The sequence below is a fragment of the Anolis carolinensis genome, chromosome 2 (assembly GCF_035594765.1).
Source record: "Anolis carolinensis isolate JA03-04 chromosome 2, rAnoCar3.1.pri, whole genome shotgun sequence".
Taxonomy (NCBI): Eukaryota; Metazoa; Chordata; class Lepidosauria; order Squamata; family Dactyloidae; genus Anolis; species Anolis carolinensis.
In genome coordinates this window covers 319,616,252-319,641,454 of record NC_085842.1, presented here as the reverse complement: position 1 = coordinate 319,641,454, position 25,203 = coordinate 319,616,252, and the positions used below count along the sequence as shown (strand labels likewise).

The window sequence follows — 25,203 nt, the reverse complement described above, 5'->3', positions numbered from 1 at the left end:
TACAGCGCAATTAGCTAAAAATATTTCTTGACTCATTTTTAATTGCACTAAAACTAGGATACACCTCCAGCTAGGAAGAGTAAGGTGAAAATTGGTGTCCCCATATGTTTAAGATTGATTGAAGCCTGAGATCACTCAATAAGCTTTCATAGACCTATTAATTATTAAACTTTTATTAATTTCTTTCTTACGCTTGTTTAAAAAAAATCCAAAGCCCCGGCTTGCACGATGTTCCTGAAACTCAATAATGGCAGCAGTGACGCCGGGTTTTGTGTGCTAGAAATAAAATCTGAGCACATCTCAGAGGATTAAACGGGGCCCAACGACACCAACTTTAATGTCCCCGAATTTATTTGCTGGGGAATGAGCACAGATATAAGTATCTATATCCTATTTTCAATGTGCTCAATTAAAAATATGTAATCTGTGGATGCAGGCTGTATATCAAGTTCTAAGCCTGGAGATTTCACAGAGAATGGTAATCAGGACGGAGGAGAAATCCAGGCACTTGGGTTTACGTACATTCAGGGAAAGCAACTTTTACAGAAAATATAGATCTAATTCACGGTTAAAATTGTGTTATTTTGTTCCTGCTCAAGGGAAAGCAATCACCCAAAAAACGCAATGGGCTTTCCAAAACTGTGGGTTTAACTTGTGCAGGTTTAATTATTCATGGGTTTGATTAATATGTTCACTTTAGACATCTCTAGGTCTTCAAACATGACTCTATGGCCAAGTAAGCTGACGACAGGGTCATACTGGAAGACCTAAGACCCTTCTACACAGCCATATAATCCAGATTATCAAGGTGATGATCCACATTATCTGCTTTGAACTGGATTACATGAGTCTACACTGCCATAAAATCCAGTTCAAAGCAGATAATCTGGATTTTAAATGGCTGTGTTGAAGGGGCCTTGGGAAAATTTCTGTAGGCATTTGGAGGTTCTCCAGTGCAATTCTGTGGGTACTACCTGGGAGAAGTTGACCATAGATTCACACTGGTGGACCTAAAGGTTCTTAGAGAAGTGTCTTTTAATTAAAAACATTTTAACTCTTTAATGCTTTCCCAATGCATGAATTCAGCTGTACATCACTGAATTCTGGAGTAGTCAAAGAAATGTGAATAGTCCTCCTAGAGCAATGATGGGCAACCTTCTGCACTTGGTGTGTCAAAATTCACCAAAAAACCTAGCATGACTTGGGTGGTGTGTCACTTCGAGAAAAAAACCATAATTTCACAATATATATAGTTTAAATAACAAAAATATATAATTGTAATATATAACTGTATTTAATAAATCAAAAACTATTTACTACCATTATTTCCACGTACAACAATCTATGGTACCTCTTGCAGTTTCCACGCTGATTTCTCTCGGTTGTAGTTTCAATGTAATAATGAATAATGAATAATATAATAATAATATAATAGTAATAATAGAATTATATATATATATATATATATATATATATATATATATATATATATAAATGTAATGTGCATAATTCCCATGGAGTAAACAACAAAACCACTGGACCAAATCACACCAAATTTGGTCACAAAAGACATTAGTCATCCAATCAATCTGCATGTGGCAGTGTGTCAGCAAAAATGGCTAGGTGTGTCAGTGTTGACACGCGTGTCACAGGTTGGCCATTACTGTCCTAGAGCATGGTCTAGATATTTTCCCAAACCTATATCATCACAGTCCTTGCAGGCGAATACTTTCTCAGTTTCCCATTTTGGCACACAGTTAGTGATGATGAAGGAGCCAATTCAGAGCCAACATGCAACACAAAAGAAGGCTCATTGAATAATATCTGGATAAGGTTTTACCCAGATGTGTATTTGGGGATCCATCACTGATCTTGGAGTATTGTATGGCTTCAGAGACATAGAGAAAACCGTGTCTCTGTTTCCATGCTTTGAAAGTATCCAGGTTGGATGAATGCTATTTGCTCTACCTGAGCTTCCTTTGAAGACCATCCAGAAACCATCATTAGTTCAGAATATGCAGCTGCTAGACTGCTAACAGGAGACAGAGGTTGGGAACATATTGCAATTTTTAAAACCCCTGCACTGGACCTCTATTTGTGTTCAGTTCCAAATGTGAAAACTTAAAAAGGAACCTTGAACACGGATACCATGCATGTGGACAAGTCTAATTAGGGACCACCAAATGCAGCACCCAAACACGAATCAAAGAACATGAAAGACACTGCAGACTAACTCAATCAGAGAAATCAGCCACAGCAGAGCACTTGATGAACCAGCCTGGACACAGGATATTATTTGAGAACACAGAAATGCTGGACCACTCCAACAACTATCATGTCAGACGACACAGAGAAGCCATTGAAATCCACAAGCATGTGGACAACTTCAACAGAAAGGAGGAAACCATGAAAATGAACAAAATCTGGCTACCAGTATTAAAAAACTCAAAAATCAGAACAGTAGATGGGAAGCAACACTCTGAGGGCAGAGGAGCTCCAGGGATGACTAATGACTCTGAACAAAGGATGTCCCCCAGGCAAGAGACGAACCTTTCCAATGCTAATTAGAGTGATTAACTGCAACATTCACGCAACATTCCAACTGACAAAGAACTCTTCTCATACCTTAGACTTCCCACAGATATATATTAACCTTCCTTGCCTAGTTTCTCCATGTCTCACAACCTCTGAGGGTGCCTGCCATAGATGTGGGTGAAACGTCAGGAGAGAATACTTCTGGAACATGGCCATACAGCCCGGAAAACATACAACAATCCTGTGATCCCGGCCATGAAAGCCTTCGACAACACATGGCACCTTGAACAATTCAGAAATTGCTTCATGACTATCTCTCTGTTAGGCTGCCTTCTCCCACTTCAGCATGTACTGAAGTCTATATTAGAAGTGGGTAGCAACAAAAAAGAAGACTTCCTTCCAGCAGTTCTACCCTGTCTGGAGAATTTCTCCCCAAAGTGTGTCTATGTCTATTATGCTATATCATGTTGGGAAACAGGAACTAAATAGAATCTTTGTAGAATTGGAAGAGACTCTATGGACCATCCAGTTCAACCACATTCTTCAATGCAGGACATAGCCCAAGCAGATTACCACCCAAGCTTTGTTTAAAAACCACCAAAGAAGATGACTCCATTGGATTTCGAGGCAGCTGATTCCATTGCCAAACAGCTCTGACCATCAAGAAATTCTCCCTAATGATGTGGTGTCATCTTTTTCCTGCAATTTGAAACCATTGCTCCATATCTCAGCCTCTAGAGCAGCAAAAAACAAGTTTGCTCCATCTTAATCCTTTCAGATGTTTAAACCTGGCTATCATGTCCATTATCAACCCAAGTATACTCAACTCCATATGCTGCTCCCCATAGAGCTTGGTTTCCAGATCTTGTACCATTTTTGTCGCTCTTCTCTGGACACATTCCAGCTTGTCAATACCCTTCTTGAATTATGGCGCCCAGAACTGGACATAGTATTCCAGGTGAAGTGTGACCAAAGTGGAATAGAATGGGACTATGACTTCCCTTGATCGAGACACTATATCCTATTGATGCAGCCTAGAATCATACTGGGGTTTTTTTTTTCTGCCTTGTTGTTCTCTCCTTCCTAGTTGTTCCTGACTTCTGGCAACCCAAAGGTAGGCTTATTACAATAGTTTCCTGGCAAGATTTGTTCAGAAAGCCATTGCCGTTCTCTGGAGGTGATAACAGCGCAACTTACCCAAGGTCAGTGGGTTTCCATGGCTGAGCAGGGATTCAAACCTTGAGTCACAGTCCAATGCTCAAACCAGGCATCCCACTGGCTCTCCTAGTGGGATATACATTAAGGTAATATGCCAAAATGTATGAGCTGCAGCTGTTTTAGAAGTGACCCGTTTTGGTGTTAATGATCCCATAATGACCCAAAACATGGTTGGGATCATTGGCCTTTCCTTTCTTGAGGATTCATCCTGAATGCATTGGCTCTTTCCTATAACAAGAGTGTCCTTCTCTTCTTAAAAAACAGGATTTTCTGTGGTCCTGATCGGGGCCCAATGGAGGGAAAAAGCGCCAACTTCCCCACGCTGCCTCCCTCCCGGCCCGTGACAGATTTTGAGAAACGAGGACATTGTCTGTGGAACCGGCCTCTTCTTTGATGGATTCCACCTCAGCCAAATGAAATTAAGATTTCAGCAAACAAGCTCCCCTTCTGCAGAACGGGCAGAACAAATGACGGCTGATAATTGCCAGCTCCTTTTGCTTATTCTTTGCTCTGTTCACTCCATCAGTCTCTCCAGATTATATTTTCAGCTGAGTTTAATGAACATCATTTATTAAACTAACACCAGGGCTCTGCTCTGGCCTCAGACAGATGTGTTCGCTAATATGAATCATTCCTTTAAATTGGATTATTCTGATTGGGAACAGATCTCTGCCACTTCATGAAACGCAAACAAATGGGGGCCGATTCGCCTCCGGTCGTGACAATAATCAGGTTGCATTCATTAAAAGCCCATCCTGGTGCCATCCGCATCTGGGACTGGAAGGGCAAGTGTGATTACCGTTTCCTGTTGATACCCCAGGTACAAAATGCGGCCGACACAACAAATTCATTTTTAACCCATTTCTGGGATAGAAGGGTAAAACAGTGAAGCTCGCCTGGCCCAGGGACTCACATCGTGACTTTCCGATGCATCAGCCATGGGCAAAGTCAATCTGTTATAGCTCTTGCTTTTTCACCACAAACGGTTGCTATTCTAATTGGCAACAAGGCGGGAAATGTATTTTGTGTTCTAGCAGGTTGACTCCAAGGAAAGCCAGTGGTGCCGATGGACAGCATTAAATTATACATGCAGATTTATTTCTACATTGCCAAGAAATCAACTGACAGAGCTCAAACAAAATTTTCGGAGATTCCATCTAACCATTAGAAAGAATCCACCTAACGTTGGGAGGAATATCTTGGCTGTGGAAATTATTCCATTGTGGAAACCACTGCCTTGGAAGATGCTGGACTCTTCTGCTTGGGAGGTCTTTAAAAAGAGAGGTTGGGTGGCCATATAATGACTACTTTGGACGTGTGTTCTCCAATTGCAGAGCATTGGACCAGTTGCCTCCAACTTTATCATTTCTTCATTCCATGAAAGGGTTGTTTTGTGGACCTCCCAACTAGAATGTGAAGGTTTAAAGGCACATCCACATGCAAAACTTCATGAACACTAGCCAATAGGCTACTACGCTAACTCAGTAGTTGTATAGTGTCTAGTAATTCAAATCAGTCTGTATTTCGCAATCTGCCTGTGTCAAAATTAGTGGTGAGCAAAAAACAGTTCTGCAGTTCTGCTGGGACAAGTCACCATACAATATATTTTTTACATGTTACTGGAACTTTTTCAGGAGCAGAAGTGGCCGGGCTGTGGTGCAGGCTGGTTAGCAGCCAGCTGCAACAAATCACTCTGACCAAGAGGTCATGAGTTCGAGGCCAGTCCATGCCTGTGTCTGTCTCTGTCTCTGTTCTATGTTATGGCATTGAATGTTTGCCTTATATATGTGCAATGTGATCCGCCCTGAGTCCCCTTCGGGGTGAGAAGGGCAGAATATAAATAAATACTGTAAATAAATAAGTGTTGCAAAAAGTAAGGTGTCAGTAGATTTGTGGCAACCAAGAAGGCTGTCCTGGGAAGATTCTTTAGATGCTGGCAATCTGCCTTCCTCCAACTTTGGAAATATTCCCAAACACAAACAGATATGGTGCAGCTGCTGGGCTCATAGTTCATATGATTCAGCAGCTTTCTCTGATAGTGGAACATTGAGTACTTTGCTAGCCAAATCATGCATTTCTGGTTCGTGAAGCATCACTGCCTACATTTCAAAGATTTAAATACACACCCACATGCTTTTTCAGAAAAAATATCACCTGTATGTACTATATCTACTGGTGAAGAACTTGTAAAAATGTACAGAACTGTGTGGAAATGGATACACCTCTACACAAGCGAAATCAAGCTTGATAGAATTGCCTCTCTGAGTCCAAGATATTTGAAATACTCAGTAATATTGGAGGCTCTTGAACCTCAAGTCAGAGAGGTACTGAATCCATTCCAGGTCCTGAGTTTCACATGATATTGAAAAAAGGATGGTTGAAGTAAGAAGGAATAAAATAAAATAAAAACTTGGTGCAGAGCATGATTGAAATCATATCAACTCTTTGTTATAGCAGGAATGGGAGAATGTATGGGGCTTAAAGTGTTGTTGGACTGTACCTCCTATGATTCTTTACTATTGGCTATAGTGGCTAATAGTCTAACTTCCTGGAGGTCCACATATTCCTTACCTCAATGTTACAGCTTTTAAGATGATTATCCTAGCATGTCTTGGAAGAAATGGGTTTTGGTGCAAAAGACCTCAGCTGACATTCTGCATGCAAGATATGATTTGTAACCATGAGCTATGGATTTGAAACCACCTTATATTAATTAGCATGGTGCAAGATAGGATTAGGCACTATTTTCATGATTACAAATTCCTCCCACAGCCCACCATAATAGCCAGCAACTGCATCATGTCTTTTTATCTCTGTTCAGCTTTGGCCAAATAATCTACAAGCCCCAGAATTGCTTTCAGTCTATGCTTCTCACACCTATGGTTGGGATAGAGTTTATTCCAAGCATCAGTATTTTATGGAACTTCAAGTTGTGCAGACAAGTACGAAGTGTGCACGAACAATTTCTAAGGTATGCGCGGTAATCCTTATTTGACGTCTATGTGAGCAGCACAGAATGTATTGGAGCTTGTTTGTTGTTTAAGAGGATGTTCTTGAGTCTAGCACTGTGTGGAGTCATAACCTCATGGGCACATAATATTGAATTTACAGCATTTCTAGTATTGCACAAATAGCAGAACCCAGCACATAGCACAGACCATGGGGAGACATTTGCTATTGTCAAAATGGATTTGATCAGGATCACTAAAATAATCAACATACAGCTGAATATTAATATTTATTTTACTCCAACAGTGACAATCAGAAGCTGGTTCACTGACAGAGATCCTCAGACACTGATGGAAAAGGGCTGAATACATCATTCAATGATGCTGCTGGCTCTTAAGGTGGGCTAAGGAGGTTATTCAGGAGATGCAACTTAATTACACATTTGTAATTAAGTAGCTTATGCCAGACACAAGTGCTCATGTTCCATCAAGGGTATAATGAGACGACAGAGCAGGAAGCCTTTTTGTAGTGGTCAGTATCAAAGAGGTTTGTGCAGAAAACCATTTTAATAGGTAATGACTACGATAATCCTCAACTCATGCATTTTAATTAGAAAATATGTTGTGAAGTGTCCAAAGAAGCAAATCAATTTTAAAAAATGACATTTCCCCCCATGCAGAATAGTTGTGGAAACTAAATAACAGTGACTAAGGAGTAAATACAATATTGTGCAATTCATCCGAGTGTAATTATGTGAACAGTTAATAAAGTCTAATGTGCTGTGATTTTTCTGCAAACTTATGGAGAAACTGTCTACTTGAAATTCCTTCCAATATATTACTTGCAAAAGCCAAGATTACTGAGTTTTCTTTGCTTCGATGAATCATGTCTAAATGGCGTCGGCATGAGAGCCAAAGTTGAGAACAAATTTGCAGTTCTAGATTCACCAAAGGTGAGTCCTTCAGCATATGAAAAGTCTGCGCATGGAAAGTATTGCTTCTACATGTACAATGTAAAATTCCATGAAGGATGAGTGCAGGATTTGATTATGACCTTTTCTATGGAGGCTGCCACTCACTGTCGTTCTAAATACTCATCTGCAATGCTGGAATAAAAATGTTACTGAGGGGCAGAATTCTTTCTTTAATGAAGAGTAGTTATGAATGTATTTTGCCCTTCCCCATTGCCACACTCCTGGGTTGAATGAAAGCATGCTGGGACAAAGGAGCAACGACCCTTTTGCCTTTGACACTAGAAACGCGGGTGGTTATTTGCATCTGTTTCTAATGTTAATGGGAACTCATAGGTCCCTTGTAAGGCAGAGATCAAAAGGGATTCGAAAATGTGGCCGTTCTTAGCAAAGCCAGAGCTAAATTTCAAATGGTGTTCTTTGTATGCAATCATAGAATTGCAGAGCTGGAAGAGCTTTGACCACTTTGGTTGCCCTTCCCTGGACACCTTCTATCTCATCTTGTCCATATCCTTCTTGCATTGCTTTGTTTAGAATTGGACTGGGCTGTGGCGCAGGCTGGTGAGCAGCCTGCTGCAATAAATCACTCTGACCATGAGGTCATGAGTTCGAGGCCAGCCCATGGCAGGATGAGCACCCATCAATTAAAAAATAGCCCCTGCTCGTTGCTGACCTAGCAACCTGAAAGATAGTTGCATCTATCAAGAAGGAAATAAGGTACCACTTATAAAGCGGGAAGGCAAATGTAACTAATTTACGACGTTGGAATGAGGAAGTGCTGTCACAGTGGATGATGAAGCAGCTGCTCCCCCCTGTGGCCAAAATCGAACATCCCCTCAGGAGAAGGTTAAATTGCCTCTGCGTCTGTCTCTGTCTCGGTTCTATGTGTATATGGGCATTGAATGTTTGCCTTATATGTATATAATGTGATCCGCCCTGAGTCCCCTTCGGGGTGAGAAGGGCAGAATATAAATACTGGAAATAAAAATAAATGAATAAATTATTCCAGACAAAGTCTGACCAAAGCAGAATAGAGTGGGCTATGCCTTCCCTCTATCTAGACACTATATTCCTATTAATGCAGCCTAGAATTGCCTTGGATATTTTAGCAGCCAAGTGACACTGTTTTCTCACATTCAATCTGATCTACTAATAACCTTAGATTCCTTTCACATTGGCTGATTTCAACCCTGGTTTCATCTGTCTCCATATTTCATTTTTGTCTCCCTAAGTGTAATACCATATGTCTCCCCCTACACTCCTCTTGCAACCAAGCAACACAAAAATTGTGGAATCAGAGCTGAGTATTGATGGACTGTCAACCAGGTCAAAACTTATGGAAAAGAACTCACTTTTGAGTCACTGCCCAGCTCTCTAATCTGTTAAAGCCATTTTGTATTCTTATCATGTTCTCTGGAGTATTAGCTATCCCTCCTAATTTGGTGTCATCTGCAAACATGATAAGCATGCCCTTTAAACCTTCATCAAGAAGTTGAACAGTACTGGGCCCACAACCGAAACCTTTTAATGGCAATCCACTAGCCACTTCTTTCTAGGATGAACCATTGGAGACCTTTGGGTTCAATCGCTTAACCAATTACAGATGCACCTAATAGTAGCACTGCTAGCCCATATTTGACTAGTTTGCTTGTAAAAAGGTCATGGGGGACTCTGCTGAAGGCCTTCCTGAAATCAAGATATACTACATCCACAGCATTCCCTGCATCTTCCAAGCTTGTAAAGCTATTGTAAAAAAAGGTAAGATTAGTTTGGCATGACTTGTTTTTGAGGAATCCATGTTGACTTTTAGTGATCACAGCATTCCTTTCTAAGTAATTACTGACTGCCTACTTAGTGATCTGCTCCAAAATCTTTCCTGGTATTGATGTCAGGCTGACAGGACATTGGTCATTGTTTGGGTCCTCTTTTTCTCCCTTCTTGAAGGTCAGACAATATTTGCCCTCCTCAAACTGCTGGGACCACTCCCGTTCTCCAAGAATTCTCAAAGATTATTGCCAGTAGTTCTGAAATGTCTTCTCCTAGTTCCTTCAATATCCTTGGATGTAGTTCATCTGGCCCAGTAGACCTGAATTCATTTAAAGTAGCCAGGTATTCCTGGACTACTTTTTAACCTATTTTGGGTTGCATTTCCCCTATTACCTTGTCTGCTCCATATTGCTCAGGTTGAACACCAATATGCTTTTGGGAGAAGACTGAGGCAAAGAAAGTGCTGAGCAGCTCCGTCTTTTCCCTATTCCCTGTTAGCATTTCACCACCTTCTCCTTTCTTCTTGTTCTAAAGGAAGTAAACAAGAAGGCCATCCCTGACCTATGGTGACCCTAAGGTGTTTCTACAATAGGATTTTCTTGGCAGAATTTCCTTAGAAGAGATTAGCGATTGACTTCATCTGAGGTTGAGGGAGTGTGACTTGCCTAAAGTCAGCAGGTGGGTTTCATGGCCTCCAGAATCATAGTCCAGTGCCCAATCCACTACGCTATGCTGGCTCTGTACTAAATACACTCTCCCAGATAGATCCAGGGCCTTGATTAAAGCTCAACTACTATTCATAGCACTCCTATGAGTTGCCCTGGGCTTCAAAATATTGCTTTCACTTGCAGTCTTCCCCTGCCCAAAATTGCTCCTCACTGGGAGAAAGGCAATTCAGCTGTTTAATCAAATGTGTTTGCATAGCTAGATTACTCTTGTCATACCTGAGTATCGCATTATTTTCTTGGAGGTGGCATTTTGCTTGGTTTTGTTCTGGAACAGTGTCAATGATTTGGCATTAGGGAGGTGACGATTTGGGAATGGGGGGATAGTTAATTGAGAGCAGGAAGACAGGTGTTGAAAGAAAAGGACAGGATCTTTATACAGTCACATCTGAACCCACTTATAAAGCAATCCAAAGAAAGGAGGGGGTGTTTGAACAAATTACGGGAGAGTCCCAAACTCTGCTGGTTTGATGCCAAGCGGGGAGGAGGTATGTGTTTTCAGCTGGAAGGGAAATTCGTACACCGTAATTGAATTTGTACAATTCATTTTGTTTTGGGCTAGTCCCAGCTGTGTCTCAACTCGGGCTGAATTATTTTTGTTTCACTTTAATGAAATGCCCTGAATATTTCTGAACAGGTGTTAGCCACTCTTCATCAACGTCTTTGCAGTCTTAAGGCGGCACCAATTTTGTGTGCGTGCTTCTTTTGCTCTTAGTTTTATATTGTAAATTTGAACAATTCTACAATTTCAGGCCATTTAAAAAAGAAACCAAAACAGCCTAGCATCCTATTGGGGCTTTACAGACACCTATGGTTTCTAATGTATTTTTGGAGACATGGCATAATATCTGCATTTGCAGTTCACGTTTGCATTAACGTGAGTCCAGAAACGTGTTTTTGCTAAACATTTCTTTGATGTCATGCAACTACTCACCAGTGCCTTCAATGGCCCGAATGATTCACTGGGATTGTGGAACAATAGGTACATTGATAGATAGGCCATTGGCCATGTAGTGTTGGTACTGAGCAGAAGAGTGATGATGTTACATCTCTACTTAATTCAGTGTAAATTTACATTTCTTAGGCATGGTATAGGATTTATTTATTATTATATTATTTATTATTATATTATTATTATTATATTATTTATTATTATATTATATTATTTATTTATTTATTTATTATTTACTTATTACAAGCATTTATATCCCGCCCTTCTCACCCCCGAGGGGGGACTCAGGGCGGCTAAGGGGGGACTCAGGGCGGCTAAGGGGGCCTCAGGGGGGTCAAGTAAAAATTGGTAGAAAATCTACTTTCCAAATAGAATTTCACAATTCTTCCTCTTTACTCAATGGGAAGGTGTATATTCGCTGAAATTATCATCCGTCATACATGTTGAGTTCAAGTTTCCAATAAACAATGAACATGTCTAAAATGTCAATCTGCATGTATTGTTTTGGAAGCTACCCTGATAGAAAATAAATCAATAAATATGTTTTGAAGGTTTTTAAAAAATCTATTTCTGGCATCTCAAGAATATTGCTGATTTTGCAAAACAAAAACAAGGAAGACCACAAATTCTTTGTGACCCATTCTTATAAGCTAAGGCACAGATCACACTATTACATTGATAAGGGCCAATTGGCTTTCTTTCAGCTGGGATGCCACCAAAGGTAGAAACAGCTGCTTTGGCATTGCTGTTGTAGTACACAGGTTCTTAAACTTTGAGTCCCAAGCCCAAATGGGGTCCCCTTAGCTCAATGTTGGCTTCACAAAACCAATTAGCAATAGAAGAGATTTCTGAATGCCACCTAGTGACTGTTTTAGACATTTACACACACCTATTGTGCAATGCTTAAAGAGGACTCTGCAGAAAATGCTTCAGTTGTACTTCATAAAAAGCAAAATCAACTTGTTTTGCAAACGTTGCAAATGCTTATTTATTATCAGTAAATTTTTGATATTTATATCTATTTTATATAACTACATAACCGGGGTCCCATAAAATTTTCTCAAATGGAAATCATTTAAGAAGCCCTGCTCTAGAACACATCCCCATTCTGTCTTTGCACAAGGCTGGGGATTGTAGTGGATGTTGCCTCTGCCATCAGGAAGATGGGTTCTAGATTCCTTATGACAAACGTTAACAGCTTTCCAGTGATATCAGAAAATGTCAAGATTCCATACCTCACAACCTCTGAGGATGCCTGCCATAGATGTGGGTGAAACGTCAGGAGAGAATACTTCTGGAACATGGCCATACAGCCCGGAATACATACCACAACCCAATGTCAAGATTGTTAATTGGGACTAGTTAGAGGAAGCACACAGCTCCCTTGTGGCCAATCCATTTTGGCACAATTAAGAATATATCTTATAAAGCCCTAAATTGCTCATGTCCTGGTTATCTGAAGAGCCATATTCTCTGACATGAGCCTGCTTGTGAATTCAGATGTTCTGGGAAGGCTCTCCTATCTGTCCCACTGCCTTCACTGCCTTTTAAACTATATATATACACATATACAATGTGGACTTTAGCTAGATCTGTTTAGTTTTTACCTTGGCTCAATCTTTCAGAGCAGAGACTATAGCCAAGAAACCAAAAAGAGTCTAGAACTTGAAAAGGCAGTTATGAAGGATCTAGATAAAATCTTGAAGTGTCAAGATATATCACTGAATGCTAAATTTAGGATAGTCCATGTTGTTGTATTTCATATTTCTATGTAGGGTTGTGGAAACTGTTCACTAAAGAAAGTTGTGAGGAAGAAATTCTGCTCATTTGAGATGTGGTGCCATAGAAGACTTCTAAGGATGCCTTGGCGTGCTGAAAAAGGCAGATAAATGGGTCCTGGAGCAAATCAAGCCAGAAGTTTCTCTGGAAGCCAAGATGCTGTCATATTTTGGTCACATTATGAGAAGATATGACTCATTAGAGAATACAATGACACTTTGTAAGGTGGAAGGCAGCAGGACAAGAGGAGAACCACACTTCAGATGGATAGATGCCACCAAGGAAGTCTTTGAGACCTGACATGGAGACTTGGACCTCTCACATTGATCAGCTCACCATAGATCAAAGTTCACTTGAAGGCATCTAACAACAAAGCAGTACTCTAAATTAGGTTTGGAATTGTCTTGGAGACTGCAAAACCTGTGCAATAAATTCAGGTCTCATGGTGGCTTCCAATCACCTTCACTACGATAACCTGCAGGACTTTACACTAACTCAAGCTACTTTGCACTCACTCACGCAAGTCCCTAAGCTCTCTTGAGGTAATGTAAAACAATTCTTTCCTAGAATTGACTAAATAAAGACCCAACCATATATGCTTTATGTCAGGGTGAAACCAAATAATTAGCTGGATGAGTGCACCCCAAGCATTACAAGACAGGAGCAATGCCTACTGATTTCCTCAAAATATTAGTGTAATTTCCCATAATATTATTGGGGTGGATTAATCGAAGTTCCAAAGTATAGCAGCGAGTTCAGCTGGATGATATTTCCTCTCCCAGAGGAAACAAACAGAGTTCTTTTTCTTACCTCCCCATGTTCACGAAGGTGCCAACACAGCTAAACAATTAAATAGCTGCCCTGCATTAAACAACAATCTCAGAGTCCTTATGAACTAGCAAGCAAATATTGCTGAATGGAATTTTGCCTCGACATGGTAATTGCTGATTGTATTTTGAAGCGAACGCGGTAATTAATTATTGCAGTTTTCCATCAATGTGGGCTATTGTATGCCAATCTTCGTATAACCACGATAATTAGCAAACGGGATTTCGCATCCATTAGAAATTGAAAGTTGCACAGAAGAGAACCCTGTGTTGTGCAATAATAATCACAAAGCAATTGGTAATTTGAAAGGGTACTATGAGATTGGATTTTTTTTTTTAAAAAAACTGGATGCACTAAAAAAAATAACAAAAAATGACTTTCAGAAACAAGTCTCATCTGAGATAATGAGATGAGAAGAATGTAGTCAAAGTTACAGTCTCTTATATTTTTCTCTTTGGTTCCCATTTCCAGCAGGGTGCAGTAAAGTCAAATTTAAAGCAGAAATTACCAGTGAGGTTTGGTTAGATATATCCTGCCTATTCCAAGGAAGCTTTTCTCCCCCTCCTTTCAGCTGAATGGCTCTGATTAATCTAAAAACTTGAAAAAGTTACAGTTTTTTTGGACTCCTTACAGTCTCCTCCTGTCAGCATGATGAGAGAGTTGTAATCCTAAAGAGTAATTTTGACAAATTGTCTTCTTCTTGATGAAAAGAACTTAGTTTGTTTCTTTGGGCAACTGAATGAGACCCAAAGCCTCTATGTCTATGATTTACTGTTTAACAGAACAGCATACTGAATAATGGGTTGGTGGGTGTGAGCTGCCTGATCAACTCTAAAACTAGCGGATATACTCAACATTTCCTGAAACTAAGCAAGTGGTCTGATTTTGGGACTTCCATGGTTTATTCTGATCGCAGCAACCAAATCCTTCCCCACAGCAACCCACCTAATAAGCTCTTCCACTCCCAACATGGCCATTTATACATTGTTGAAGAATGGGCAAACCGAAAGCAACGCCTCTAGCTTTCCTCCTTAAACGGGATGTGCTGCGACACATATCAGCACTCCAGGAATTTCAGAGATGTAGCTATGGAGGGATAGAATCATAGAATATGAGAGTTGGAAGGGGCCTCATAAACCATCAAGCCCAACTGCCATTCATGGCAAGATCACCAGCTAGAGCAGGCATGAGCAAACTTTGGCCCTCCAGGTGTCTTGGATTTCAACTCCCACAATTCCTAAAAGCCTACCAGCATTCATGTAACTACATGATATACATATTTCTTTCAATGCAGAATCCCAGCAAATGTGCAACGCAATTTGTAGCCAAAGGCGCAATCAGGTGGAACAGGCATGCATGTGCATGCACAATGACACTGAATATGCAGCTCCTTTTCCACAAGCTTGAAGTCCACCTCCTCTTGGGCGGTAGGTTTGACATATGTCCTAGAAGTTCTGGGAGCCTTTTGGGCATGGAGACTGTGGACAACATTAGGTAAAGGTAAAGGTTTCCCCTGACGTTAAGTCCAGTCATGCCTGACTCTGGGGGTTGGTGCTCATCTCCATTTCTAAGCCGAAGAGCCAGCATTGTCCATAGACACCTCCAAGGTCATGTGGATGGCATGACTGCATGGAACACCGTTACCTTCCCGCCTATTGATCTACTCACATTGGTATGTTTTCGAACTGCTAGGTTGGCAGGAGCTGGAGCTAACAGCGGCCACTCACGCTGCTCCTGGGGTTTGAACCTGGGACCTTTCGGTCCGCAAGTTCAGCAGCTCAGCACTTTAACGCACTTCGCCACCGGGGCTTGTGGACAACATTAGCAATGCACAAAAGAATCCTCTCTGGATCATAGGTCCTCATTGTGGCAAATCCAGTGGGGCCCAGCATGGGGCATGGAGAACCCGTCGCCCCATGCCCCACATGACCTACCTTCGTCCTCACCTCATCTCATGAGGAGAAGCATCCGCTACTCAGCTTCCCCCCTGTTGTTTCCTATGCAATATGAGAAGCCTTCCATGTTGCCGTGGCGGCGGCTTACCACACTTCAACTTGACTTGCTTCACGGAGACTCACCAAAAGATTGACATTGTGGGATGGGAGCCCGTGGGCTCTGTGCTGCGAGTGAAGTGGAAGTGTTTTGTGATGGGTAATTTGGCCATCTGGTGAGGCTAATAGTCTACATTTACATTATATACAAACTATCCAAGATACTGAACCTATTTGAGGAGGTAAGGCTCAGCACCTTGGATAGCTCTTTTAATCAGTTATAGAACCGAGAGTGGGAAGAGATTCAGAGGGCCCTCGAGTCCAATTCCTCTTCTGCCTTCTGGATGGATGTCCACCTAGACTCTGCTCAAACCCTCCAGAGAAACAGACACCCACATACACCCAGGCAGTGTATCCTACTTTCAGTGTATCACCATCAGGAACTTCTTTCTAAGATTTAGGTGGAATCCTCCTTCCTGTAAAATTTGGACTAATCTCTGAAGTGTCCTTTTAACATTAGATTCAAATTTATCTGCTAGACTTTGTGGGAACCACACACACACAGAGATATGTACAAACATATAGTAACTTCACTAAGGAATGTCTTTGGCCATTCATAGTGAAAGGGCAACCTTTTAGAGACTCAGAAATCCAACTAAATATCTCCCTGGAATGTTTCATGTGTTTTTCCCATTGGTCTTGTCACATGCTACCTTTCCACTTGAAATAAGAAGAACTGCAAGAGCCTATAGTGACTTCCACCATAGTCAATGTGACTTGGAGAAATGGTTACCCAAAGGGCTTAAGCAGTTCACAAAAACAGTAGTCCTCCCTCCCATTTCATTATTTTATGCATCCACTATCTGACTGACACATTGAGTATCTATGAATCCATTGCCATCTCCTCTTGGCGTAGGGCAGAGGGGATTTGAAATAGAATATATTGATTTGGGCAGATTTGTCGCAAATGATCCTTTCTTTGTTCATGCCGTCTACACACTCTCACACACCTATCTTCCCTCCTTCCTGCCCTGCTTCTGTAATTGGAAAGAAGAGCGAGAACAGAAGGTAGCCATTTTGGAAGCCGTTTACAAGAAAAATCCTTGGGGGGTTTGTTTGCTGGAGCTTGTGACCTTATCTACCACATCTCAGTGATCTTTTTAATGCCTGAAAAGAACTTTGAGAGCATTAGTGGGGGGGAAACAAGACTTAAAACCACTGTAGACTAAAACAATTTGTGTTCTCAAAAGAGGGGATTGATCAAAGGGATGAAAAAGGCACTCAGATGAATTAATTGAGTGAAGCCTTCTCTCTCCCAGGCCTTCCCCATTCTTCTTTCCATCCTTTCTTTCATCTCACCTTAGTTGGGCCATTTTTTGTGGATGTTCAATATATGCAGTGAGCTTCACCAAAGCAAAGGGCTCAGTTTAATGGTTTATTCATTTATCAAAGGAAATGTACATGTCTTCAAAGGGATGCACCTACAATCAGCCCTCCCCATTTGCAGATTCCACTTTTATGGATTTGATTATTTGTGGATTGAATTGATACATTCTCTCTAAGATTCTCTTGGTCCTTTGGCACCATGCTATAGTGACCTTCCAGCAGAAGTTAACTAGGGAGTCACACCGGTGGACCTGAAGATTTCAAGAGAGAGCTATCTTTATGATATTTAGAGGTCCTCCAAAACCATACTGAACTTAGGTTTATGTGCAATGGTTCCTTGGAAGAATGGTATTAAGTAAATATATGAGATTTTCCTTTTTCTTGCAGGGGGTTGGACTGGATGGCCCGTGAGGTCTCTTCCAACTCTACGATTCTATGATTCTATGTTTTAAGCTTGACTAATGTATTTTATGGATTTTTGTTAATGGTTTTAAATGTGTTGCTGTTTTTACTGATCTGTTTGGCATTGAATTTTGCCGGTTGTTGTAAGCCGCCCTGAGTCCCCCCGGGTGAGAAGGGCGGGGTAGAAATATTGTAAATAAAATAAATAAAATAAATACTATTGGAAGTTGATCACAGAGTCATATTGGAGGATCTAAAAATTCCTGGAGATGTGTTCTCTCATATAAAAATACAGCTTTTAAATTCTTAGTTTTTCTATTCTCATAGCAGTCTTCCTTCCCTAGTCTAAGCGAATATGGAGGGATGACCATACTAATATATGACTGGGGATGTTTATAGACAGGAGCTCCATAAACAGCTAGAAGTGCCTAACTGAGGGCGGTTCCAGACAGCACTTTAACCCAGGCGCAATTGCATTTTTAAAACAGGATTGCGCCTGGGTGGAAATCTAGAGACCTTCCTCTAACATCCGTGCTTTCCTGGGGGGGGGGGGGTCCAGATGCCATGCTAGACTTTCTGGCAGGGCACCTGGACACAATACAACCCCCCCCCCCCCCAGAAAAGTCTTAAAAAAGGAAAATATCTTACCTGGCCATTGCTCTGTTGCTGGAGCTCTCCTGGCACGTAGAAATGACATGCCAGGAGAAGGGATGGACAGGAGTCATTTCTACACATCAGGAGAGTTCCTGTAGCAGAGTAATGGCAGCTGAGTAAGTTCTTTTCCTTTTAAAAGGATTTTAAAAGGGGTTTTGGAAGGGGGTGGGGCCTGTTTCCAGGAGCCCAAGGAACCTGAGACAGCTGTGTAGATGGTCACAGGAAGTTGCACGGCGTGATCCCCAGTCCCATCTACACAGCGCCCGCAGCTGGAAAGAAATGTATCTTCCGAAAAACATGCATCTTTCCAGCTGACAAATTATTTTGGGACAAAGAGGGTTTTCCTGCTTTGTGCCAAAAGCATTTGTTTTCCCCTGAGGCATCGTTTGAAAATTGAAATAAGAGAATGCACAAAAAAGTGTAGACTTACTACAAAGGAGACAAAACTTCAGTTCCTGAGTATACTAAGGCTATCAAATATTAGAAGAATTCGGGAAGGTAAGCACTTGCAGTACAGGATTTATGGGCATTTTCTTTCCACATGGGAAAACACGAAACGGCGCGCACTTTAGGTGCTGTCTGGATGCGCCCTATGTGAACACTATCTCAAGTTCCAATAAGAGTAGCTCCACTGAATCAAAGGGATTTGCTAAGTGTTGACTTGACTGTTGATGTAACAGTTTTACTCTAAATGATACTGGAATCCTGTAGCCAATTCTGTGCATCACAATCCAAGAAGGACATTGATGAATTGGAACTTTTCAATGGACAGGTGACCAAAATGGCCAAATGTCTGGAAACCAAGTTCTATGAGGAGTTGCTTAGGGAGCTGGGGATGTTTAGCTTGGAGAAGAGAAGGTTAAGAGAGGACATGAAAGCTATTTTTAAATATTTGAAAGGTTGTCATACTGATAAGGAAGCCAGCTTGTTTTATGCTGCTCCAGAGACTAAAACCTAGCAATAGATTCAAATTCTAGGAAAAGAGATTCCATCTACATATTTGGAGGAAAGAGGAGTTTCTTCCCAATGAATTCTGCTTGGGAGTGAGGTGGTTTCTTCTTCTCTGAAAGTTTTTAAATAAGACTCGATGGCCATTTGTCAGGAGTATTTTGGATTGGTTTGGGTTTTGAAGTAGGACTCTGGGAAATATGAATTTGAATCCGAGTTCATCTATGGAAACCCACTGAGTGCCCTTAGGCAAGTCACACTTTTTCAGCCCAAAAGGAAGGCAACAGCAAACCCCCACAAGGAGATCTTTCCAAAATATTCACTGAGGTGGGTTGCCATAAGTGTGAGTCAACATGAAGGCACATAAAAAGAACAACAACCCCAAATGATAGTAGATATAGGCAATAAGAAAACAAGACTGCATTCCAGGTAGATTGCCTCTACTTAGGAAGACAACATTCTGAATGTGCAAGTCTTCATCAGGGCTATTCATATTAAGGGCTCTTAGAGGCTGCACATTCAAAGGGTAGCCATACACTAAAGCCAATGCCAATTAACATCAGACACATTTCTTGTTGGGACTACCAGTAAAATTAATGTTCAAGACTCTAGACAGACAGACATGTGTTAATTTGTCTGTTAGCAGCTTTGCGTCTACTTGTGGAGTGAAAAAATGGGGTATAACTAAACATAATATGAGAATTTAAAGATTGAACTGCAAAGACTCTGGCACAAGCCAGTAAAAGTGGTCCCAGTGGTGGTTGACACACTGGGTGCAATGCCTAAAGACCTTGGCCAGCACTTTAAAAGTATCGGTGCTGATAAATTCACCATTCATCAGCTGCAAAAGGCCACTCTACCCAGATTTGCACTCATTATTTATCGATGCATCACATAGTCTTAGACAATTGGGAAGTGCCCGACATTTGATCCAGTACAAAAGCCAGCATAGTGATCTTGTTTGCTGTGTACTAATTTTGTGGTGTATCTAATAATAATAATAATAATAATAATAATAATAATAATAATAATAAAATTACGATATGCCAACTGCAAAAGGCCACCCTACTGGGATCTGCACGCATCAATCGAAAATACATCACACAGTCCTAGACACTTGGGAAGTGTTCGACTTGTGATTTTGTGATATGAAATCCAGCATATCTATCTTGTTTGCTGTGTAATACAATAAAATAATAATAACAATAATAATAATAATAATAATAATAAGAAGAAGATGCTTTTGGCAGATTCTTTTCAAGCACTTTCTTTAGTTCATAATAGATCATTATAGTTTAAAAAATATATAAACATCACCTATCCATCTAACATTAATAATTCATGGGTTATTGGGCCTCTAGGAACAGTCACAAACCAGAGATGGGAAATATGCATCTCTTAAGAGGTTGTTGCATTTTAATGTGTTTGCATACTTTCTGAATGAGTATGGAAAAAATTGCCTGAAAATTGTATCGAATTGTACAGATTTATTTTCAATTTGGGGATACTTAGAGGGCTTTTGTGGAAGTTTTGAGAAGCCACAAAAGGGTGCTGCTTGGTGGCCAGTTTGCAGGAAATTGTAACTCCATTTTGCTAACACAGGGACACAAACTTTTCACAAAATGATGCCAATATTAGCTAAATTGTTTTAGAATTATAGTAGCAACAAATCCATTTCCCAAAATGCATGACACTCCTATCACTGACTGCTAGCCCTACAAAATTCTCTCCGACTGTCTTAAAGTCATGAGAGGCAAGCTCAGGGAAGAGGAACCCTACTGCACTTTGTTGTTGAGTAAATCCGATTATGGCAACTCAAGCCTGAAAGTTGGTCCAGCGCTTCATAATTTGTTGCCACTCAAGAACAACAAATCCCTTGCCCACGGATCATATCCCAAAGCGCTTATCAAGGTTTTGCCAGGTCCTCAAACTCACCCACACCTTCTTTGGACTTTGGAGGAAGCTTTATCACTGTTTCCAGTGATGGACTTAACTTGGGACTCTAATCCCTTTTCTAGACTATGAGATTGGTTCAGGTTTTGGAAGGAATGAAGGACGGGCAAAGAGCAGAGCACACTTGAACAGTATTTATTAGTACATGTAGGCTCTGCGAATAAACTAGACTCTGGGTTTCTCCACCACCTTGGAGTAGTATGCCTTTCCTAGCCCTCAAATAGATTATTTCAGATAGGTCCTTTGAAAGTCAGACTAAAGTGCAAAACTGATTATGGATAGAAAGAATATTAGAAAATATTTAAAAATAGTTGAAAATAGATTTCTTGAGCATTGAGAACATCTTCTGAAAACAATCTTAGACTGATGTGTTGTCAAAGGCTTTCATGGCCGGGATTACAGGGTTGTTGTGTGTTTTCTAGGCTGTATGGCCATGTTCCAGAAGTATTCTCTCCTGACGTTTCACCCACATCTATGGCAGGGATCCTCACAACCTCTGAGGATGCCTGCCATAGATGTGGGTGAAACGTCAGGAGAGAATACTTCTGGAACATGGCCATACAGCCCAGAAAACATACAACAACTCTTAGACTGATGTGTTTGTGACTTATTCTGTGCAAAATTCCCATAACATTTTTTTGCTGAACAGAAAATGCTGCACTTGAGGATTTAGTCTTTGCAAAATCCACATTTGGTTGTTTTATATAAGAAATGGCATTTTATGCTAAGAGAATACTATTTATATGCAAAAATCTTATTCCCTGAACAGAAATAATTGTACTTGAAGATTTATTCTGCACAAAAATTGAATGTGGTTGATTTGCATAAAAACATAGTTGGTTTCTGTGCTGGAAATCATATTTACTGAACAGAAAGTGTTGTTTTCTGCACAAAACAACCCAAATGTGGTTTTAGTGCAGAATAAGCCCTGAATTGCACACAGGTTTTAACAATGGTTTGCAGTTTTTGAAGACATTCTATCAGTGGGAAAATAATTATTGAAATATCATGTTGCTTCCTTTAGGAAGCAAAATAATAAAGAATTACATCCCTAGAATCGCCATCCTATTTGTGTGGAACTTATCAAATAAGATTTCTACATAAAAATATTGCTTTCCTCCATTCATTTCACCTGGAAATAAGGCATCCTCATCACCTATTGTGTTAACCTACCTTCCCAATTGAACAAGATAGGGAAAATGCCCACTTGGTCTCTATTTTCCTTTGCCTCCACTCAACTGGCAACCCAATGGTACATATTTCAATTGCATACTAAACTGATACAGATCTATCATCTTACCAAACTTTTAATACAGAGCTACCCTTTTCACTACCATGGCAGAATTAAGATCTCCTTCTAGGCAACAATGGGAAAGTGTGGGAGTTTTAGAAAAGTGGTAGTAATTGTCACCATGCCAAATAAAAGATTGCAGACCCCCCCCCCCCCCCCAGCATTCAGGTTTTCTCTTGAGATTCTGACGTGAGTTACTCTGGATTTTAATTATCTTCATGCCACCAATCCTAGGTAATCACAGCTTCTGTGACAGGAATGTGACAAATTCTTTTCAAAAATACTTGTGCACAAACCACCGTACTTCCACAGCTCTTGGGTGGTTCTCGGGAACATAGAAAGCCCTCCATTTTTTTTTTTGCTTTACAATCCAGGCTTGCCATTTGAAAGATTAAGGATACATTTCCAATCATCTGGCATCACCATTTTGTCCAGATTTTATAGGTGCCCATCCTCTGCCATTATCCGGGCCACCTTCAGATATTTATTTGTGGCACTTAAGAATCAACTACAATTGCCCCTTTCTCCACAAATAAAGCTCAGTTATTTTTGGTGGACCTGGGAATAGGTGAAAAATTGTTGTGGAGTCTCAGAGTGACTCTGATGGGATTGTGGGATTCAGGTTCAAGATGACTCGGATGGGAATTATGGGATTCAGGTTCAGAGTGTCCCTGTTGTGAGAGATGAGGAGCAGGGAGGCATTCCCATGGCAGGGAATGGTGGAGATGATACTGAAGCTAACCAGGTGCAAAGAGAGGATAGCTCCCAGCTAGATAGCATGCAGACAAAAGCTGCTGTTAACAAGCTGTCTGGCCTTGACCAAACAGCGTCTCTAGATCGGGCTAGCCGTTTGGAATTTCAGGTTTGCAGGAGTGTCAGATTAGCAAACAAAAAAGAGAAAGAGGTCAGAGGGCAAAGAAATGCATTCATGCTGTGCAGAGAATATTAAAGGGTGTGCTGAGAGAGAAACCTTTGTCAACAGCAACGTCTCGTTTGAGTTACAAGCAGCTCTTGCTTTCTTGGATTATCCTGTAATTAAGTTCATGGGTCTATGTCATGTATTAATGGAACCTTGTTTTATGCCTAAAATTTTCTTGGATTATTCTGTATAGCCTTGGTTTTGCAACTATCTTTTGGATCTTTACTTTTGCTTTTTAAGAACTATTTATTCCCTATTTCCTAATAAACTACAAAAGACTTCAACCTGTGTACAGCCTGGTGTGTCTAGCAAGGTAAAGTTATCCTGAGGTGTGACAAAAATCATGTTGTTAGTCAAGAATGACATATGGCTCAGCACTATAGGAAGGGTTGAGTTGCCAGAGAGGCTTAGACACACAACAGCTGGTTTGCATGTCCCTTCAGAATTCACATCCTGCAAGCGTCCTAATATGCCACGTAGCACAGCCAATAATGGCTGCTCGCCTTCATGGGGGTGGTGAAGCCACTCCAAGTTTTCCTTTGAACTTGAAAGCAGATGAAAAGGCACACACCAAGTTTGGGGAATACCTTTAAAGTGTGTCTTGGAACTACAATGAACTATGAATTTGGACAGGAAACGAATCCATACTCTGGAGTGGATTCATAGATCCCATTGAGCCATGCTCTCCCATTGAGCTCAGTGGGTCTTGGAGTTGCTTAATTTATTTACCTGTAGCATTCCCACCAAGCACACTAGGCATTACTTCTTTTCAAGTTGCCTTGACATAACTGAAGTTAGCACAGAAGAACTACTAGGTGAAACACCTGCTTCTACTTACAACCATGATGGGAATGCATCACATAATAAAGGTTGCCCATTTACAAGGAACGAAATATGTTTTGCCAAGTTCGAAATAGCAGTATAAACTGGGAATTGATAGAGTAATAGATTAGATATTCTTTCTTCAGTATCAACTTATGTCTTTCATTTCATTCAATCAATCAATCAATCACTCAATCGAAGAGGCATAGACCATTCACAACATCCACCTTGCTAAAATGGAGAGATTGAACACAAGACTGGACCGAGGCTCTGGAGCAGTTTGTGTTCATTTCATGGGTGTGTGGGGTGACCTTCCTAGCAGAGCACACCTTTTGCTTTTTTCAGCCAACAGCGATGGGAATGGGTATTTGGTGATGGGTGTCTTTTGTGATGGTCAAGTTAGGTCAAGTCCATAGACAACCTGAAGTTGCAGAATGCCACCTGTCCCAGTACATCTATATTGACACGCTGATGCCACGGGGGGGGGGGGGATTCAAAAGAGAGATGCTGATTGGTCAATGTAGACTCATATAATCCAGTTCTGTGCAGTTCAACTGCATTATATGAGTCTACACTGACCATATATTGTAGCTCAATTTGCATTGTAATTGCAGTGTAGATGGGTAAAAAAAAAGATGATTCAGAAATGCAAGATTGCTATGCCTATCGTGTATTTATCTTCCCATAACCAACGTTAATGCTTAAGCCACCAAATTCCATATCATGTGTATGCTTCTGGAATGGTTCTAGAGGAGAAGGTAGAACCTTAGAGAGTCAATGGTTAAGGGTCCACAACACAAGAGACGCTATTGGACGACAGGTGAGGTCCCCTTGCCCCCCGCTGAGCAGTTACCTGTGCTAGACCTTGCTTATCCAGTGTTTCCCACAATGCTTCAGTAGGGGCGGTTAGCATCCTTTGGCCTTTTCAGCTGCACCTTCAGTCTCTTCATGCCAATCTGGAAGCCGTTCATAGCCTGGATGGCAGCTTGGGCACTAGCAGGATTGTCAAAACTCACAAAGCCTGTCAAAACACAAGGCAAGGTGCAGGGTTTAACCAGCTGAAGGGGCTAACGGGACCAACCCACACACAAAAGATCTCTTTGAGGATGGGCAT

General features: G+C 40.9%; 1 protein-coding gene across 9 annotated transcripts in view; it reads right to left on the bottom strand.

The window, feature by feature from the left end:
• celf4 (CUGBP Elav-like family member 4) overlaps positions 1–25,203 on the bottom strand; it is a 920,473-nt gene that overhangs the window by 12,646 nt on the left and 882,624 nt on the right. For all 9 annotated transcript variants that reach the window (XR_010003933.1, XM_062974278.1, XM_062974282.1 and 6 more), the window contains exon 12: positions 24,943–25,110. Coding sequence is in view for 8 of the 9 variants with exons in the window: in XM_062974278.1 (XP_062830348.1) it covers positions 24,983–25,110 (128 nt within the window). In the remaining variant the exon portion in view is untranslated. The remainder of the gene's footprint in view (positions 1–24,942; positions 25,111–25,203) is intronic.